Genomic DNA, 21,969 nt, shown 5'->3' with positions numbered 1-21,969 from the left:
GGGCAGGAGTGGCTGACCCCCACTTTCCAAATCTAATTCAGCCCCCAAGCAAATTTCTCTCTGTCCCCCCATCCAAAAACCTGCTGATTTTGGCAGCAGTAGCAAAAAGTAAAAAAAAATCAATCAGACACAGTGTTGAGGTGGGTGGAGCCCAGCACGCAATAGGGATGCAAATCATTCCTTTCCTGGTTGTCAGATTAATCATTGGATGACCAAAGAAGGGGTAATAACCTTCTTCATGGCTCAGCTGAGGCCTCTGCATGTGTCTACCTGTGTGTCCATATGTGTGTGTCCTGTGCATATGTGTGAATTTGCAAGTGCGAATGTGAGAGAGTTGGGTGGTCACACCCACTGCTGGCACGGGGCTCTGAGTGAATACAGCCCTTGGACCAAAAACAGATTAGCCACCTCTGTCCCATCCTGGTTACGAATAACTATCACTCCCCTAGTTCTATTTGCTAAGACTCCAGCTGCAATCTTATGCATACTTAAACCCGATCGGACATTAGTGGGATTTAATTCAGAGCCAGCAGGCGTAGGATTGTACTATTAGGGTGACTTTCCTGAAGGCATCCAAATCGTGCAATTTAAACCCATGTCACTTGGCTTCAAGTGCAACACTATCCACTACATGACTGCAGTAAACTCAGTAAGTTATCTGACAACTAAGTCACAACTCTAATCATAAGGATGTTGCTGATGCCTTTGCCATCTTCTCCTTTTTGAAAACAAGCCATTCTGATATCAGATGAATGAGGTGTCCAGTAGAAAGGAGGCATTCAAAAATAAGATGCATGAGATTACATGCAATTGATTGATTTGACCAAGCCAAAATTCTTCTTAATAAATACTTAGTCGAGATAAACATTCTGTCTGCAAATCTTTATTGACATTAGGGACAGTCTTCATTTCACCCTCATAGCTTCCTTTGTATAGGAGATGATTTTGGATAACAAATGATATTGTATAGGGATAAGCTTATTACTTTGCCGGCATATCACATCAAGCAAATCCTTTCCTGTCCTTAGACAGCAAGTCAGTTAGAGACCTATGAGAAGTAATTAGAATACAAAAGAACATCTAGCCTAGCTTAACACATGCTCCTTTTTTGTACTACCCAGCAAGTGCCTGGAGAGGCAAACTTTCTTCCAAAGAGAGCTTAGAGCGTAATTTATTAATTCAACGTCCTGAATGCAACTACACGAAACATTCTCTGCAATGCCATTCACACAGATACGAGGTGAATACGAAAACCTCAAGTACAGCAACATATGAGATTCTGAAAGAGACTGCAACCTGAATTGCACTAGAGTTACTTTCTAAAGGCTTGTAACTTTTTTTGTTGAATCTAGAATAGGATTCCTGGATTTTGGTGGTGGCAATGATTTATTTTTAATACAAAGGGATCCTTGTTTGTTAGTAGACAATCTTTCACAAGGGAGAAAAGACACTAAAACACTGTGAATAAATAGTTTGCTCATACCTATATTTCATGCCCGTCTGCTTTGCAGTGGACTCTTTTAAAGAAATATGATGCTGAGGGGTAAAGGTTCCCAAACTGCGAGCAATAATTGCCACCGTCCGAAATTTTGCTCGGGCTGCATTGACTGCATTTGGGGTAGTGGTGTTCTGTTTGCTGATAAGTCTGTCTTCCCCATTCCGGTTCTTGAGGTTATGCTCAGTGCATGCTATGGAGACTTGCATTTTTCTGTTGCCAAGCCCTCCTTTATGGAATAGAGAGAACTCCCTTTGGATGGGAGACCAGGGCTGTGGTGAGCTGAAGATGTCAGTCCCTTAATGCAGCTCAAGGAGTCTTCAGAGGTGCGTTCCAACTTAGGTACTGGGATCTGATGCAGGACGGAGGTCAACCAAGACTCTGTCTGGTATACAAGGAGACAAAAGTGCTGAACTTGCTAAAGCAAAAAAATCAAAAGAGCAGGTGACGTGCGTCTTGAATGTTTCTCCCTTTGCAATGAAGTCCCCCCCTCCCCACTAGTGCTTAAATAGAGCCCTCCATTTGGTCAATGGCTTTCAGAAACATCAAACCTGCATCTTCATGGAAAATCCAAAACAGCAGCATCTGGTCTGTCTTAATGTTGGCTTGCCTCTGGTTGCTGGATTTAAATCAATGCAGGCATACTGCAAAGATGCGTCTCAAGCACCCTCTGGACCATGAAATGCTGAACATGCAAAGCCCGAGAGCCCAAGAAACATCTAATCACAGGGCAAGTCTAAGACCAAGGATATTCATCTCGTCTTTGTCAGCTTCTGTAAAATGCTACGCCTCATCAAGATCCCCTTTTCTTTTCCTGACAGCTCGAAAGCCTGGTGGAGAGGTGAGGTTGCACTGGATGATCCCGGTGATGCAGCCGTGTGGTTGAACATGCAGCGCTCCCTTTAAGAAGCTCACAGAAAGCTTGAAAGGGTGGCTTCCTTCCTTCCTTTGTGTGCAACATAAAGAACAGGCACTTTCAATGGATCTGAGCTGTCGGAATAACTAGCAGCACAGCCAAATAGCTCCCTGCCCCCCATGCTGACTGCACAAATTGATGTTAAAGCCTGCTAATGTCTATAAGTATTGTGGGAGGGGAAGAGAATCACTATTCAACGGCATGCTGCCGAATTAACTCATTAATCCCTTGCATCTGCCATGCTAAAGCCCTGCCTTAAAAACTCATGTGCTGCCAGTAGCGCTAGGGTTAATCTCCTCTTTGCATACATGCACGCACGTGTGCGCGCGCGCACACACACATTCCTAGCTAAAATAGATATCCTGTGCATGCTCTTTGATCCACATCACACAACTTGATGCAAAATCAGATTATCCCTAAGGACTGGAAGAAAAGTGGCAAATGGGTGCTGAGTCGCATGGTGTCTGGGCACATGGGAGCTGCAGGGAAATCATTCAAATATTCGGCATGCACGGGCTTCCCAGATGCTCACATGCAGTTACCACCATGCTTAAGGTTAAGCTTTTGGCAAGCCACAACATACACAAACAAAAAGAGAAAAGGACCCCCTCCCCAAATGTTTGCTGTGGTGTATAAAAAGCTTAATTCTGCACATGTCAATAGCTGGCCAAAGGCAGAGAGCCTCAATGAGCTGGAGGCTCATTGTGGGACCCTGGGCAAGTTCCTGTCTCAGGCTCAGCTCTCCATCTGTGAAATGGGAGCATGAGTGGCCTTTTATACCGGACTATACTAATGGTCCAAAGCATCCATAGAGACTTTAGCCTTTGTTTGCAAATTGAACTTGTACATTGAATACTTTTGGGTACGTGCTGACATGATCACAAGCTGCAAGGGACTGATCACCTGTGATGAGGGAGGGGGCTATGCAAAGAGCTTAACTGCCATTGGCTTAATGTTGATTACATTTTTATTTCATTTCATTTGCTTTGTAGTGTATTTTTGTATTCTATTCTGAGGCTTCGGTATAAAGTGATTAATAAATTGAATTAATAATAAAAATAATTGGGATTCTGCACAATGCTGGAATCAGGCCTTTAGTGTGACGGCACCTATTCCTTAGAACTCTCTCTCATTGCATATCATACGGGTGCCTTCTCTATTGTCTACTGAATATGGGTGAAGCCTGCCCCCTACACACATTGATTGAACACACGTCTGAATGACTGAAGAGGGCTATGGATAAGTCTCACTCCAGTTATCAGTTTTTGCATGCCTCACTTAAGGAAATGCTTTTCATTCTTGATGCCCCACTTGCAGGGGCATTGCTAGATACTTTAAAGTCTCTGAGCGCAGGCCCCTGGCCCAATTTTTCATAAAATATGCATAAGCTAATTTATATGTAAAGTGGCAAATTGCAGCTGACTTCCTGTGTGGGAGAAACAAACTCTGGCTCTTACTGTCAGGGCTCCATGTGTGTTTGGGCAAATCAAGGGGGTGGGTGGGCGGCGTCTCAGTAGTATGCCCAGCCACTCTGTGGCCATTTTTTTTAAGTTTAAGAAAAAATGGAGAAGGGGACCCAGTGCCTGATAGAAAAGACCCCCTGTGACATCTCCTAACACCCCCCTGTGAACATAAGAACATAAGAAGAGCCTGCCGGATCAGGCCAGTCGCCCATCTAGTCCACCATCCTGTTCTCACAGCGGCCAACCAGATGCCCATGGGGAGCCCGCAAGCAAGACCTGCTGAGTGCAAGAGCACTTCCCTCTGCTGAGGTTTCCAGTAACTGGTATTTGGAAGGATACTGCCTCCGACTATTGAGACATAGCTGTTATGGCTAGTAGCTGTTGATAGCCATATCCTCCATGAATCTAATCCTCTTTTAAAGCCATCTATCTGTGCCATCTTCTAACAAGCCCACACGTGAAGTAGCTTAGCATAATCCATCATGCAATGCTAGCACACTCATATGTAACTAGGTTATATACTAGATTGGTTCCTTGCACCAGTTTTGAGACACAGAGGGGAACGGCCACAGCTCAGTGGCTGAGCATCTGCAGAAGGTCCCAGGTTCAATCAATCCTTGGCATCTCCAGGTAGGACTGGGAATGTCTCCTGATTGAAACACACTGCCAATCAGTGTAGACCAAGAGTAGCCAACATGGTGCCCTCAGAGGTTGTTGGAAGCCAACTCCCATCATCCCCAGCCAGCATGGCCAATGCTTGGGAAAACAATTTCAATGTACATGCAGAACTGGGAAAGATCTCTACTTAAATGGCTTGTTGGAAGAGGAAGGGCTTCAGCCAGCATCCAAAGGACAACAGAGATGGTGCCTGATGGGAGTTGTAGTTCAACAACACTTGGAGAGCGCCACATTGGCTACCCTAGTGTTAACAATACTGAGCTAGATGGAACAATGGCCTGAACTCAGTATAAAGCAACTTCTCATGTTCCCTGTGAGGTTCTGCAGTGGTGGAATGGTTACGTTCTTTATTCCAAAGAACAGTGTTAACTGCTCTGTTGCCCCTTAAGAACACCGTCTCCAGATTACTTGAATTCATATGTCAAAAAATATATCCTCACAGGAGCCTGGAGTACAGCCAGTCCTGGAGCACAGGAAGCTGCCTTATACTGAGTCAGACCATTGATCCACCTAGCTGAGTATCGTCTACACTGATTGGCTCTTCAGGGTTCCAGGCAGGAGTCACTCCCAGCCCTACCTGGAGATGCTGGGGACTGAACCTGGAACCTTCTGCTTGCAAGGCAGATGCTCTGGCACTGAGCTACAGCCCTTCCCCGATTTGTTTCATCATAAGCAAAAGTACCCACAATAAAAGCGCAGGAGGGAGAAGATGCCCTTTGTGAGTACCCTTCCCTAAAATGCACATGAACGAGGCCTTGTTTTGCTAGGCTGAAGGGAAGCTTAACCTAGACTTTCTAAGCTGCTCTGCATTTAAAAGAGGTCATTTCTCCAGTCTTGAAGATGACAGGGACGTTTTGCAGTGGCAATTAGTTCAGAAGCAGGATTTGTGACCTTGGTAGAATGCTACCTTAAAGATATAAAATGGCCACTCAACGAAACACCTCTGCTACCGTCATTCATCTGGTAGTGCTGCAGAGCAGCTCCAGGAAGATTAAGGTAATGCCTGAGAGGTGTTCCCCCCTTCAAAGGCAAGCCTCGTCAGGTAATTGCAGGTGGTCGTGTTGAGTGCTGAAGGACTGGAAGTTCTAGCAGCACTGCAGCAGGATCTTTGAAGCGAGCGCTGACAAATATGAGAAGGAACAGGGAACTACAGAGGGCCCCTCCAAACTGGTGTGTTGTTATTTCCCCCCCCCTGTTTTGTCAGTGTATTCTGCAACATTTCATTGTCACAATAATAGTGCAGTAGTGGTGGATTTAAGCTGGAGAGTCCACACATCATTCTGCTTCATTAGTTGTTCTGTTATGCTTCCCCAGTGTTAACAACACATTATTGCCATCAGGAGGAACAAACGTGCACTATAACACAACAAAAGCAGGACAACATTTTTTAAAAACTCAGAACATTTGTGGTATATAGATTTCAGCAGGAAGTTATGGGACATGCACTGACTGGAAACAAAACAGCATACCCTCTACAAAATGCTTGTTAGCAGAAACAGTAATGAAAGTGGGACCATGTACAACCACCCTGATACCATCATGAGAATAAGCATGAATGTACAAAAACAAAAAGGATGTCTGAATGGTCCCCTAGACATTCTGGAGGATTAGCTGACAAGAGGTCTGGCTGAATGTCAAGAAGAAGCAACTCTGATCATTTCAGAGTCACTGATGACAGTGTGCAGGCTGTGTTTTTTTAAAATCAAAATGTTACACCAAAGTAAATTTTAAAAAAATCCCTAGACCTTAAGCCTATGACAGCATGTGAGCAAGATCTAGTGACATTTTTTGAAGCTAGAAAAAAACCTCTGCCAGGAAAAAAAACCCTTGCAACCTGTGTTTGTTATGCAAATTATAAGCAGATTTGTATTTCATATAATTTATCGTAGACAAGGGGGATGGGAAAGAAGCTATGCAGGGCACTGAAGGCACAAAAACGGAATATGCTACTGAAAAATCTCTGGCTTCAAAAATTTCATAAGAGACTGTTCACATACTGTCATGGCCTTAAGCACTAGAATCTTGCTTTAAAACAGATTAAGAAGAGTGATTCTTGGGATGCTGAATTCCATATCCAGTGCCAATTCCTGTGCTTTCTTTTTCCACTTGAACGTAAAGTAATGCTTGGTTAAGATAATTCATAACACGTCTTATCCCTTTTTCATGCTTGGAGCCAGCAAACCATTTCAGACATTACATTGACAAATGTTCTACCAAGATGTGAGAATCCTCTTTAAATGTAACTGCTAGAATTACGACACAGGTACATTTCATTTTTAGAAGCAGCAAAGATACTTGCATCTGTAGTCAGAACTCTATTACAGTAGAATCTCAGAGGTATGAGACCAGAAATATACAAAGAGCAAAGCAATAACAGTGTACTCCTCTTACACACAAAATCAGTTTCTTGAGTATGAAACATGGACAGCATATATATATATATATATATATACTTGCAATTGAGAGACAGCAGTTGTCTATCTGATCCTGTAAAACAATTGTTGTGATTAATCTACGTAGCATAAGAGTGTTTTCACTAACACATGTGCACACTTTTAAAGTAATACAAAATCCAGACTACATTCTGATTTAATTCCTCCTTCTCAAACATGCTCACAAACTTTTCACATGAAAAAAATCCTTTATGTCAAGATCACCAGAGTAAGTAAATATTAAGGTAAACAGGAATCCTTGGCTGCAAACATCCACAGCTTCTTGGTCTTCCTAGAGGAGGAGGAGAAATTAGATTTTGTTTGCATTTGAATGAGAAACTACCTAATTTGCATTTCTTGCACCAATAAAAGAACCAAAACACAGCTGTCCTTTGAAATTCACACTTCTCTGAATTTTGCAAAGCAGTTCTCCAACCAAATAATATGTGCAAAATATATATCTTAGGGGAATATGTGCATGAAAATGCATATATTACTGAAAATAACATGCAAAATGTATTATGTCAGATACAATTTTGCTTGCAAAAAAGGTGTATATTAGTCAAAACAACACACAAAAATGGGTTTATTAGGAGAAATTTGCACCAAAATGCTGATGAATTTTCATGACTTTTTTTTTTTAATTGCACATTGCATTTTTTTTAATATGGGAAAAATGAGAACTTGGAGAACTAAAATGGACAGGTTAGTCCATCCATTACCTTCACCCATTACAAAATTACATTGTCTGGTACAAAACCAAAACAAAACATTCCAATGGCAAAAATCAATAGACTTCCTGGGATTTTTTTTTGTACTAGGTGCTTTTGGAAGAAAACTGTAAGTGGTAAGTGGCTGAACTTGATGACTTTATTTAGTGCAGGGGATAATGATCTAGAAAAACTATGTTGTAGTTCTACTTCTGAATACGTTCTGCAATGAAAAGTGCACCAGAGTATAAAATTGCAACCCCAAAGGCCTGGTGTACCAACTCTGTTTTTCAGCTGTCTTTTATAATATTTTTAATTGTGTTTTACTCTGTTTTGACTGTGTTTTAGAATGTTTTAAATTGTGTTTTTTGAATGCTTTTAACTTTTTTTTAGTGTTTCTTCTTAAATTATTTTATGTTTGCTGGCCTGGGCTCCTTTGGGAGGAAAGGCAAAATATAAATTCAATAAAGAAATAAAAATAAATAAATAAAACAAAGCAAGATGTCAAAGCCACTTGCCTAAGTCATGAAGGGCTCATCCATGGATGGAAGTTCAGCTGTCCAGTTTCAGCTTAAAACTTTTTAAAATACTCCTTTCACCTTTTTGCCTAAGGGCCAAACAACAACCCCCAACACATTGGGCACAAAAGTATTTAAATGTAATTCATTATAAAAAGCCAATTATTCACTAAATAGCAAATGCAGAAGTCTGCATCCACGAGTTGCTCTATAAACTATACATATCCTTCATTCAATTTCCCAGTCCTTCAACTGCTATAATTGTGTCTTTTGTTATGTATGATGTTTTGCTTATCACACTGAAGACAGTAATGCACAGAGTTGAAAAGAAGAGGTTGCATTGGAAAATCCATACACAAGGGTAATCTGAAGAATCACAGCACAAGTGGTCAGCAGTGCTGAATGAAATATTTTCCATTTACAGCCAATGCAGGGGATAAACAGTTCCCTAAATCAACTGCCTAGCTGGAATCCATGGTTCCATCGTCCCTGTTGTGTATGCCTCACAATTTGTCAAGTGAAAAGCCACCATAGCAGGACCATGACACAAAAAGTGGGGGGAGTCACTCTGCATCTCGATGGTGTAGGCCCAATTTGTTTTCTACGTAAGTGGCCTCACTGAATTTGACTACAGAGGCTCCAGTCAGATTGCATTGGAAAGAGGGATAGAAGGATCTGTCAATTTGGTTCTCTCACTTTCGTATTCTAATCTTAAATTCAATTTCCCACATTTCTGCAGCAATTTGTGATTTATTTTTTTAAAAATCCAATTCTCCAGCATTTTAATGCGAATTTCTCCCAATAAACACATTTTTGTAGGCAGTTTTGACTAACACATTTTTGAAGCAATTTCTCCTAATATAACACAGTTCATGTTATTTTAACATAGTCATTTTTATGCAAACTTTCCCCTAATAAATTCATTTTTGTAAGCACTGTTTGGAGAACTGCATCTGCAAATTTGGATAAGTGTGAATTTTGAAGGATGGCTGTTTCAGTTCTCATATTTTTTCAGGAAGTATTTGAGGATTTGGTTTTAAATGTAAACTAAATTGAATTTCTCCCCCATCCTTGACTGGATGCCCAGCTTCACCAATGCCCACTATGCCAACCTCTCATTCTGATACCACTTGATTTTTCTGTAAAGTCAATCCCCACCAGACCTTTTGAATTATCCACATAAGGGTTAACATTGCTGTTCCTGACATTCTCACCTTCCATATCCCCAATCCAGTGAATTTAGGACCTAATCTTTACCAATGAACAGACTGGTTTTCAGGGTCTGGAAGATCAAGCCTACCAACTTTTGCAAGAGGGGAGTCTGAGGAAGTGAGGCAAATAGTGGTAATGAGAGATGAAGTTTTAGGCTTAATAGATAAAAGAAAAACTGACAAATTGCTGGGTCCAGATGTCATCCATTTAAGAGTTCTCAAAGAACTCAAATGTGAAATTGCTGATCTTCTAACAAAAATATGTAACTTGTCCCTCAAATCCAGTTTGATGCACAAAGACTGTAAAGTGGCCAATGTAACACCAATTTTTAAAAAGGTATCCAGGGGGATTCCCAGAAATTACAGACCAGTTAGTTTAACTTCTGTCGTGGGAAAACTGGTGGGAAGTATTGTTGAAGATAAAATACAGTAGGGCCCCGCTTCCTGGCGCTTCGCTTCCCGGCGTTCCACTAATGGTGCAGCTTTCATTCCCCATTTTAAAGCCGCTTTTGCGGCATTTTCGCGTCATTTTCGCACAACGCGCCCCATTATACTCAATGGGGTTCTGCTTTACGGCGATTTCCACTTTATGGCGGGGGTCCAGAACAGAACCTGCCATATAAGCGGGGCCCGCCTGTAAAGCATATAGAAGAACAGGTCTTGCTGAAGCAGAAACAGCGTAGCTTCTGCAAGGGTAAGTCCTGTCTCACTAACCATTTATAGTTCTTTGAAAGTGTCAACAAGGATTTAGATAGAGGTGATCCAGTTGACATAGTGTATGTGGATTTTCAGAAACTTTCAACAAGATACCTTACCAAAGACTCCTGAGTAAGCTTTGCAGTCGTGGAATAAGAGGGCAGGTCCTTTTGTGGATCAAAAACTGGTTAAGTAACAGGAAGCAGAGAGTAGGAATAAACGGACAGTTCTCACAATGGGGGGATGTAGAAAGTGGAGTCCCCCAAGAACCAGTGTTGGGACCTGTGCTTTTAAACTTGTTCTTAAATGATCTAGAGTTAGGGGTGAGCAATGAGGCAGCCAAGTTTGCTGACGATAAGGGTGGAATTTGCATGCTGCTGATCTGCTGCTGATCCACTCTGTGCCCACTCACCCCCTTGGAGGAGGAGGAGGCAGGAGAGGAGCCCCAAATGGGCAGAATGATAGAGCACAGTCCTTGGCAGTAGCCTCCCTGAGCACAGCCAGAACATGGAGGAGGAAGAGGAGGTGCCATGCCATGGGGCAAGGAACAGGCTGCAGGCTGGGATGGGTAAAAAACCCAGTTAATTCCAACCGCAGGTGTGGTGCCTCCTCTTCCTCTTCCTCCTCTCTAGTCTGGTCTTGCGGGGAGGCTGTTGCAATTCAATGTAAACAGGTGTAAAGTTATGCATATTGGGGCAAAAAATCTTAATTTCACATATATACTCATGGGATTTGAACTGGTGGTGACTGACAAGGAACAAGACCTTGGGGTCATAGTGGATAGCTTGATCAAGATGTCAACCCAGTGGGCGGCAGTTGTGAAAAAAATAAATTCCATGCCCAGGGTCATTAAGGAAAGGCACTGAAAATAAAAGTGCCAAGATCATAATGCGTTATACAAATCTATGGGGTAACCACATTTGGAATGCCGTGAACAGTTCTAGTTGCCTCGCCTCAAAAAGGTTATTGTAGAGTTAGAAAAGATTCAGAGAAGGGAAACCAGAATGATCAAGGGGATGGAGTGATACCCCCTCCACGGGGAAAGGTTGCATTTGGGGCTTTTTAGTTTAGAGAAAAGATGAATGAGAGATGACATGATAAAATTGTATAAAATTATGCATGGCATGGAGAAAGTGAATAGAGATAAGTTTTTCTCCCTTTCACATAACACTAGAACTTGTGAACATCCAATGAAGCTGGATGTTGGAAGATTCAGGACAGACAAAAGAAAGGACTTCTTCACACAGCACATAGTTAATCTATGGCATTTGCTCCCATAGGAAGCAGTGATAGCCACCAATGTGAATGACTTTAAAAGAGGATTAGACAAATTCATGGCTGTCAGTGGCTACTAGCCATGATGGCTATGCTCTATTCAGAGCTTGGAAAAGTTACTTTTTTGAACCACAACTCCCATCAACCCAGTCCAGTGGCCATGCTGGCTGGGGCTGATGGGAGCTGTAGTTCAAAAAAGTAACTTTTCCAAGCTCTGCTTATCTACACGGTTGGAGGCAATATGTCTCTGAATACCACTTGCTGGAAACTGCAGCAGGGAAGAGTGCTCTTGTGCTCAGGTCTTCCTTGTGGGCTCCCCATAGGCATCAGGTTGGCCTCTGTGAGAACATGATGCTGGACTAGATGGGCCACTGGCCTTTTATTTTCTTAACTCAAGATTTAGTAGCACCTTCAGCAATCAGGCATCATACTTGACTTCATTTCACAAGTGTCTTGTGAAAAGGAATTGAGCACATTTGTTTAACATGCCAGGAACTGTACCTGGCCTTTATAATGCCACCAGAAGCCTGCTTCTGTGTAGCTCATGCTGACAGATGAACATATGTGCTTTTAACTCCATTTGCTTTGTGTTCAGAGGTTGGTGGCTTGAGCAAGAACAAAGTTCTATAAATAAGCCTTAACAGAGAGCACCATTATCAAAAGGTAGTAATAATTACTCATCAGGGTTTTTTTTAATGAGTCATAAAAAGTAACATAGTGTTCCTTAAACTGGGGGCTCATCCAGACGACTATAATGTGTGACATGATCGCTTTGTGTTCTCATTATTTTTCGGTTATCCAGATGACCTCTCGCGCTTTTGCACATTTTCACGCGGTTAAATCCGCTTTGGCATAACCGCGAAAAATGCGATTTGGTTTTTTAAATCGGGAATAATCCGCTGTGCCTTCAGCCGCTCGGATGCAATACCGCGGACTTTACAGCTGTGGGCGGTTCTTGGGTGTTTCCTTCCCTCATTCCCAGCCAATCACATATTTCCACTTCTGCGCATGTGCTCGAATGTCTGGGGAAAGCCTGGGAAAAAGGAACCAATCAGAGCAATGGTCCAGTGTTGGGGGGGGGCTCTGCAACTTCTACTGCGCAGATACAGGAAATATTGGCACAGGAATACCTCGCATTAACATACTCAATGGGACCAGAGTGAGTACGTAAACCGAAAATGTCCTTAAAGTGAAGCACTACCTTTAAAAACTTTTTTTACCTCTCCTTCATGCGGAGTCTTAAAGCCCCGCGCTAAAGCCTCTGCTGCTGTGCTGCCGCACCTCTCAGCTGATTGCGCCTCCCAGCTGATTTGAGGTGGCACGATCGCATCTATTTCCACCCCACACGCTAAAGCCTCTGCTGCTGCGCTGACGTGCCTCTCAGCTGATCGCGATCGTGCCTCCCAGCTGATTTGTGTACGTTAAGTGAAGGTCCATATAGCGGGGTATTCCTGTAAGTGGTTTGCTAGAGCATCGCGCTGCATTTCTGGAGAAATAAGTGGAATTGCCAGCCATGTGTATCTCCAGAAACGTTAATATGCGTAAAAGTGGAAACGCATACAGTCACTTTTGCGAAATATCGCACATACAAACTAACAGAAATAAAGGTATTATTGGCATGTAAGTGGTTTGCATGTTTCTTTTATCAGTGGGAACACCGCAAAGCCCGTGCTGGCTGCTTCAGCGCAGCTTTGCATGGCAGCGCGCGGGGCTCTTTTCTGCAATTTTAATATGGATTTATGGGTGGGGGGAGCGAGTTGTGTAACTAGGGTGCCCTCATCATCTGCAGGGATGCTTTGAGCCGCCCTCGCGTGAAACTGACTAGCCTGTTCCCTGCTCTCTTGTCAATTTCAGAGGGGAGATTTTTTTCTTTGTTTTAAAAAAATCCCTTTTAAAAATCAGCACCCCACGCAAAGTCAACATGATGATGGCTTGCCCCATTCTCTCTCTAACCTCCCCCATATCTCGCAGAATTGCCTGGATCTCTCAGGCTTTGCACAGCAGCGCGCGGGGCTCTTTGCCCGCATTCCCTGCCCGAGCCAAGAGCGACCACCCGGGGTGTGTGTGCTGCTTGCTTCCCTCGGGGGCAGCATTTCTGGGGTGGAGCTGGGAGCCACAGCCGAGCGCTGCACTGTAGAAAAGCTCAGGAAAAACACATACATTCATTTTTGCGTAATATCGAAAATACAAGAGTGGCGAGCGGCAAGGAACTTCATTACTGACACAGGGATTCAAACTTTTGCGCTCTTACATTCAAATGCATGCATGTTGCTGATTGTGGGTGAATGGGTGGAGCAGCACACATCAGATTTTGTGCACCAATTGGCTGGTAGTGGGTTGTGTCAGAGGCGGAGCTGGGAAAAAGCAAAAAGAATGTGGGAGTCCTGCTGCGTGTGCGGGCGTGAAAAAAGCGGATTTTACATCAGGAAAGAGCGAACAAACAGGTAAGTAGGGACTGTCAGATGACAAAGCGGATATGAAAACATGGATTATCCCGCTCCGTTTGGATGAGCCCTGGATCTCCATGTACAGCAGAATGAGGTGGCAATAATAATACTTATTTGTTGTACTGTGTGGTAGAGCAATGGTGGGCAGGCAACTTACAGACCTCCACCTAATTTCATGTTCTTCTTGGCCTATTTCATGAAGATGGGAGTAGCCAGAAGGAAAGGATTGGAAGGAATAATGGGGTGGGGGTGCAAGCAGAGATGGATGGAGCAAAGGACGAGGCAGCCGATCTGGCATGCATAACTGAGACCTGGGTGGGTGAGCAGGGAGGAGTCAGTCTCTCCCAGCTCTGCCCACCGGGATACTTGGTTCAGCACCATGGTAGATCTGAGGGTCGGGGAGGTGGGGTTGCTGTGGTCTATAAGAGTTCCATCTCACTCGTCAAGCACCATGTCCATACAGTTATGGGTCTGGAGTGTTTGCACCTTGTGTTGGGCCAGAGGGACAGGCTGGGATTGCTTTTGGTGTACTGCCCACCTTGCTGCCCAATGGCTTCCCTAACTGAGCTGACGGAAGTGGTCTCGGAGGTATTGCTGAGATCCCCCAGACTATTAGTTCTGGGGGATGTCAACATCCATGCCGAGGCTACTTTGTCTGGAGCAGCTCAGGACTTCATGGCTTCCATGACAACTATGGGGCTGTCTCAATATGTTAATGGTCCAACACATGTGTTGGGGCATACTCTAGACCTTGTTTTTGCTACTGGACATGGGGATAGTGATCTGGATGTGGGGAGCTTTACATCTATCCCTTTGTCATGGACAGATCACTGCTTGTTGAAGTTCAGACTTTCAGTAGCCTCTTCCCTCTGCAAGGGTGGGGGACCTATTAAATTGGTCCGCCCCCAGAGATTACTGGATCCTGAAGGTTTTCAAAGGTCTCTGGGGGTTTTTCTGGCTGATAGGACTGGCGCTCCTGTTGAAGCCCTGGTTGATCTGTGGAATGCGGAGATGACCCGGGCCGTTGACACAATCGCTCCTGCGCGCCCTCTCCTGTGTAGAGCTCATACAGCTCCTTTGTATACTCCAGAGTTGAGAGCGATGAAGCAAGATAGGAGGCGGCTTGAGTGGAAATGGAGGCAAACTCCTGACGGATGCAATTATGCGCTGGTTAGTGCTTCGACCAAGCTCTATGTAGGGGCAGTGAGGGCAGCGAAAAAACAACATTTCGCTGCCACTATTAAGTTATCCCTCTGCCGACCAGCGGAACTCTTTAGGGTTGTCCGGGGGCTTCTTCACATTGGCCCTCAGGACATGATAGACCCATCGGTGGTCCGCTGTAATGAGTTTGCCGATCACTTCCAGAATAAGATCTCATGCATCTGTCGGGACATAGACTCCCAAGTTATAGCAGTCGATTCTAGTGAGGTGTCTGGAGCACAGTCTTGTCATGTTTTATTGGATGAGTTTCAGCCTGTTCAGCTCAAGGACGTGGACAAGGTGCTTGGACTGGTATGTGCAACCACTTTGGTACTGGATCCTTGCCCCTCTTGGCTAATAAAATCTAGCAGGAATGGAACAGCTGGCTGGGCCAAGGAAGTGATGAATGCCTCTTTACGAGAGGGAGTGGTCCCTAGCTGTCTAAAAGAGGCAGTGGTGAGACCACTTCTGAAAAAGCCTTCCTTGGACCCAGAAAATTTTAACAGCTATAGGCCAGTGGCGAATGTCCCATTCCTGGGCAAGATCCTGGAACAAGTGGTTGCTGACCAGCTCCAGGCGTTATTGGATGAAACCGATTATCTAGATCCATTTCAGTCGGGCTTTAGGCCCGGTTTTGGTACAGAGACAGCCTTGGTCGCCCTGTATGATGACCTATGTCGGGAGAGAGACAGAGGGAGTGTGACTCTGTTGATTCTCCTTGATCTCTCAGCGGCTTTTGCTACCATCGACCTTGGTATCCTTCTGGGGAGGCTCGCGGAGTTGGGAGTCGGAGGTACTGCTTGGCAGTGGTTTTGCTCCTACTTGGCGGACCGTCTCCAGAGGGTAGTGCTTGGGGAACATTGCTCGACACCGTGGGTCCTCCAATATGGAGTCCCGCAGGGGACAGTCTTGTCCCCCATGCTTTTTAACATCTACATGAAGCCGTTGGGTGAGGTCATCAGGAGTTTTGGAGTGCGTTGTCATCAGTATGCTGATGACACGCAGCTCTACTTCTCCTTTTCATCTTCAGGTGAGGCTGTCGATGTCCTGAACCGATGCCTGGGAGCGACAATGGACTGGATGAGGGTTAACAAGCTGCAGCTCAATCCAGACAAGACTGAGATGTTGTTGGTGCATGGTTTCTCTGATCGGATGGTGGTTATATACCCTGTCCTGGATGGGGTTACACTCCCCCCCAAAGGAGAGGGTTCGTAGTCTGGGAGTCCTTTTTGACTCTTCCCTCTCACTTGAGGCTCAAGTAGCCTCGGTGGCAAGGAATGCGTTCTACCAGCTTCGGTTGGTAGCCCAGCTACGCCCCTATCTGAGTAAAGAGGACCTTACATCAGTGGTACATGCTCTAGTAACCTCACACTTAGACTACTGCAATGCGCTCTACGTAGGGCTACCTTTGAAGACTGTTCGGAAGCTACAGCTAGTGCAAAATGCGGCAGCCAGACTGCTAACAAGGACCAAGCGGTCCGAGCACATAACACCTGCTCTGGCTTGCTTGCACTGGCTGCCAATAAGCTTCCGGGCTAGATTCAAAGTGTTGGTATTAACCTATAAAGCCTTATACGGTGCAGGGCCACGATACCTGTTGGAACGCCTCTCCCGATATGAACCGGCCCGTACACTACGTTCCACAACGAAGGCCCTCCTCCGGGCCCCGACTCATAGGGAGCCCCGGAGAGTGGTGACAAGATCTAGGGCCTTCTCGGTGGTAGCCCCCAAATTGTGGAACAGTCTCTCCATGGAGGTGCGCTTGGCGCCGACGCTGCTTTCTTTTTGGCGCCCAGTGAAAACCTTTCTTTTCACCAAAGCATTTTAACTTAGTTTAACTTAATTTTATACAAATTGCTGTAATTGATTTTTGATTGTTTTTGTCCTGTGGTATTGTATTATGATTTTACTGTACTTTGTTCACCGCCCAGAGAGCTATTGCTAGTCGGGCGGTTTATAAGCTTAATAAATAAATAATAAATAAATAAAGGAAGTAAGTGAGGGGAGAAGTCCTCTGGAAGCCAAGAGTTCAGACCTCCAACAAGATTTACTTGGACGACTTTAAAAGAGGATTAAACAAATTCATGAAGGATAAGGTTCCGTACTGCTAGCCACAATGGCTATGTTCTCCTTCCACAGCTCTGAATATTAGTTGCTGGGAATCACAATTGGGGGAAAGTGTAGTTGCATACTGCCTTTGACAGTGGAGGCAAAACATAGCCATCATGGCTAGAAGTCATCGATGGTGCTATCCTCCATAAAGTTGTCTAATCCTCTTTTAAAGCCATCCAAGTTGGTGGTCATCACAACATCTTGATGTATGTATGTTTTTCTTGAAGAAACTATTTTAAATTATTGCATATTTTTAAAGTGCCCCTAATGAAGATTTTAAGCAGAATGCATTGGAATGAATAAATTGCACATTTTATGCACATTAGAGGTTCTGTCTTCTTATTCCTGCATTGATGCCTTCCCTCTTTGTCGCCTGTGTTACCAGAGATACAGTCTCAGATTCATCCATCAAGCAAAAGACTAGTCCAGATAATTCTAGATAAAGAGAGATGGGATGGGCAACAGGTTATAAAATTGAATAAGAACGATGATGATGATGATGGGGAAGAAGAAGGAAGACTTCACAACATTGTCATGTCCACTGTACTGTCTCCCAAAGTTAGTTCAGTTTTGTTGCATATCCAGCAAATTAATGAAGATAAGTACAATGCAGTACTTGAGGGGGGGAAAACATATTTGAACCTGTCTGCCTAACAAATCTAGACTCCATATAGAAAGGCTTTGACTACTCTAGTTTCAGACTCTAATCAACTTGGTGTGTGACAGACGATATGATATGAAGAAACTTTTCAGCTTTGAATTGTTGGAATGCCCATTAGGGGAATGCCAGTGAAACAGTTACTAGCGACTTACTCAACATAGTCAACAGAGAAGTGCTTCCATGGTGGCTGGCACAGCTACAGTTCACAGAGTCATACTGAATATTTGGTGATTTCACCAGCTCTGTTCTACCGTCCATTGTTAAATCTCATTATGTGATTCCTTGGACTGACATTGTCATCATATAGATCAACTTGTCAATCAAGAAGGGTGAGACAGAGCAAGTGTTTTTCCTTCAACTGAGTTGAGAATCACTCTGCCATTTACTTTAGTCTGGAGTTCAGTGGAACTACTTATCGCCACACACAACAGATCTCTTATGACAAATTTCCTGTGTAAAAAAGATTTGTAATGGGCAATATTTTCTCCGATCAAATTTGTCATTCATGCTAGTGGAGAATGTATTGATAGGAAGTGGAATGTTTCCAATTTAACAGGTACCATCACAGAGCTTATGGATCTTGTGATGATGAGGTTGATACATAGACACTGTCCACATTCAGAATGCAATTCATATTCCTAATATAGCAAGAACCACTGATGTGGTAGTACATGGGTTGCATTTTTCCTGATGGACACCAACACTATGTATCCCTTCATAAAGTGTACAAAAAATGGAATTCAAGAATACTGTATCTTACTGATGTACCTCCACTAGCAAGCATGAAGGGAAGAAAAGCTCTTTTAAGTTGGTCATTACCCAGTGTAGTGAACTCCAGTTCTTCAAACATCTAGTTGATGATGCTTACAACCGATGCAACCATCGGATAGATTTGCAGTCAAGCATTTTGAGTCCCATACTGCTAAATGCTCAATGAGGTCTTCCATATCAGTGTGCAGCTCACTGCTGTCTCCAGTAGTTTTTTGTAGCATATCCTCAGAATGAATCTGCAGGTCTAGATTTATACTCAGGGGTAGCCGATGGGAAGCTTGGCAACAGCGGCGGAGGAGCTGGCAGGAAGTTCTGCAGCATCCACTTGCCACTCAGGAGCCTCTGACCTGGCTGAACACAGGCTCCCATTGGGAGCTGCACACAGGAGCCAGAAGGGAAGAGCCAGCTCCCACAAATAGCCCTACTGAGGAGTAAGTGGTCCCTGTAGAGTGCCAATGGAATTGTTTTCCTCTGTGGACCATTTTGCTAGTGGAATTCTTGTGTGGATTGGGACCTGGGGGGCACTCTAAAGGGGAATTGGATGCTACGCTCCTTCTCTGCCACGCCCCTGAATACCCCATTTTCAGGGCTACCTCTGACTTCTGCTGGCTCTCTGTCCACTGGGCTGGCCATCTCTGGCGGACCCCCAGGGGTGCCGGCAAGGTCCCGGTGGTGCCGCGGCTGAGACGGGATGAGGGGCAACTGCTGGCAGAGCCCAGCAGTGCCAGGAGCCTTCCACCTCACATCCCACTCCCCCAGCCTGGTGTAAACTCAAGTTGGATTGCTCCCTTAGAAAGGTATCCTTCCAGCATCCCAACCTTTCAGTATCCCAACCATCCGGCAACCATGATTGCCATCTGGATGAAGACCAAAAACTGACAGCCACTTTTATAACTAGAGCTCTGAAAAAATGAGAAATGAAAGAACTGGAATTGACTGATCCGTCCATCCTTAGTTGGGTTTAAGGGAAGGGAAATTAATTAATGAATTAATTATATTTGCATGGACGACAGATGTTTAACCCTTCCTTCCTTACTTTTGACCTTTCTGATCCATCTTGTTTTCTTAACATACAAAATAATATATTTTTTAAATAAAAAGGCTGAAAATAAGGAAGAACTGTCCCCGTTTGTATTTGTCAAAGCAAGGCTCTGTTATAGAGCCAGCTTGTGGCGGAGGGGTACCGAACCCTGGGAAATTTGAGGATACTAACAATGCTAGCCTCCTTCATTCTAGGGAAGAAACATTAACACTCAGGTAAGAGGACTCTGATCTCTGTCATATCCATGTCCACTTAACTTCTGCGATACCTGCACATGCAAGACATACAAATTGATCCTCTTTTAGCTATCAGTTTGAATGGTTTTAATATTGGATATAGTTTAATTCTATTTTCATGTAGATTTTGTATGTTTTAATTATATGTGTTTTTATCTGGAAGCCGCCACGAGTTCCAGTGTTGGAAGGATGGCAGGATATAAATAAAGAAGAAGAAGAAGAAGAATAACAGCACAATCCTATACATACCTACTAATCAGCGGAGACTGGTGGTCCCGATGCCAGTGGGGCAGTAAATCCGCTTTGGATTTTAGTCTGAATTTTCAAGAGTTTTAGTCCGAACTGAAAGACCTTGGATTCCTTGAAAGTTTGAACTAAAACCCAGAGTGGATTCACTGGCCCACCGACATTGGAGCCACAAGTCTCTACTGCTACCAACTGAGTGGGCATAGGATTGCTACTTAAGTGTTACTGTTTCAGATGTAACATTACATGGTCATAGAATCATGGAATCATAGGGCCATTGAGTCCAATTCCCTGCTCATTGCAGGAATCCAACTTAAAGCATACCCAACTGGTAGCTGTCCAGCTGCCTCTTGAATGCCTCAAGTGTTGGAGAGCCCACCACCTCCTTAGGTAATTGGTTCCATTGTTGTACCGCTCTAACAGTTAGGAAGATTTCCTGATGGTCAGTCGAAATTTGGCCTCCTGTAACCTGAGCCCACTATTCCATGTCCTGCACTCTGGGATTATAGAGAAGAGATCCTGGCTCTCTACGTGACAACCTTTCAAGTTCTTGAAGAGCTATCATACCTCCCCTCAGTCTTCTCTTCTCAAGGCTAATGCCCAGTTCATTCAGTCTCTCCTCATAAGACTTTGTTTCTAGCCCCTGCTCATCCTTGAACCTCAGAGACATCAGGACCTTTTTTGTGCCTGTTTAACCAAAGATTGTAATAATCCACTGTAGCATCAGCAAAATGTACATAGCCCAACATTTGTGGTAGCGTTGTCTTTGACTGAAAGGAAAATAAATGTCATCACCCTCAGATCGGATTCTCCTTCTTCAAGGGAGTTGAGATCAAGGATCAGCCCCAGAAGCAAGTCCACAAGATGAATCTATGGTACCAGTTCTCTGCCAGACCGAGGATGTTGCACTGCCATCCTGTGACTCAGAGGACTCCATCACAGAAGCCCCAATACAATCAGAGTCCACTCTGCTCCATCAGAGTAAATGACTGCTGGAGCAGGCTGAATCCCTTTAACTGAAGAAGAACCTTTCAGTAAAGGCAGAGGTTATAAATGAGATAGACCTATTGCTCCTAGATAAGGCTCAGTCTAAGGACGACTGTTGCTGAAACAGTATCAGAGCTCTACTCTTTTATGCACAGCTTGAGTCTTGCCCAAGGCCTTGCCTTGGATGAGGTCAGTGCTTGCATCATAACAATAATTTTCTTATGATTAGCTTAAAATTCTGCCTATAGTTATATGGTGCCTTGATTTTCCATTTACTTCCACCCCATTAAAATGTTCTCACAGTGCTCAGCTTCCACCCAGCTTTTCTTTCAAGGCTCTGATATATTGGCTTCAGAAGCAGGAAGTGGGATGCTTTTAGACACCATTTTGAATTAGATTTGCCATCTTGAAATCAGACTGTATTATAAACTATAAATCACTTTCCCAAGTTTATGGGAAATACAAAATACGAATCAGAAAAGAGCAGCTCCAATATCCATCCGTCTGTCTGTCCGTCTGTCTATCTGTCTATCTATCCACACAACTTCAGTACCACACCCTAGAGTTTATCCAGTCTACTATCTTTGCAAAAATCACCAGTGAGTTGCAACATGAGGAACGGTTGTAACTCAGTAGTAGAGCACCAGTTTTGCATGTAGAAGGCGCCAGGTTCAATATACAACATTTCCGGGTAGAATGCTTTATACGCTTGAATGCTGCTGCTGGCGAGTGCAAACAATACTGAGCTGGATGGACCAACAGTCTGATTCAACATAAGGCAGCTTCCTCTTTTCCTCCATGGCCCTGTCAATTCCTTCCTCCACACAGGTGCAGCCATGAGGCTATGATATACGAGCGATTTCAGCACGTATG

At 44.0% G+C, this 21,969-nt stretch overlaps 1 protein-coding gene across 3 annotated transcripts in view; it reads right to left on the bottom strand.

The window, feature by feature from the left end:
* Window positions 1–21,969, bottom strand: part of KCNAB1 (potassium voltage-gated channel subfamily A regulatory beta subunit 1) — a 276,563-nt gene that overhangs the window by 196,640 nt on the left and 57,954 nt on the right. The window contains exon 1 of one of the 3 annotated variants that reach the window (XM_061634486.1): window positions 1,484–1,704. The exons of the other annotated variants lie outside the window; for them this stretch is intronic. Coding sequence (XP_061490470.1) covers window positions 1,484–1,704 — 221 coding nt within the window. Of the gene's footprint in view, window positions 1–1,483; window positions 1,705–21,969 lie in introns of those variants that run through there. 3 annotated transcript variants of the gene reach the window in all.

This window comes from Rhineura floridana, chromosome 7 (assembly GCF_030035675.1).
Source record: "Rhineura floridana isolate rRhiFlo1 chromosome 7, rRhiFlo1.hap2, whole genome shotgun sequence".
Classification (NCBI taxonomy): Eukaryota; Metazoa; Chordata; class Lepidosauria; order Squamata; family Rhineuridae; genus Rhineura; species Rhineura floridana.
Note: the sequence above shows the minus strand (reverse complement) of the source record. Positions and strands in the feature narration are given on the sequence as shown.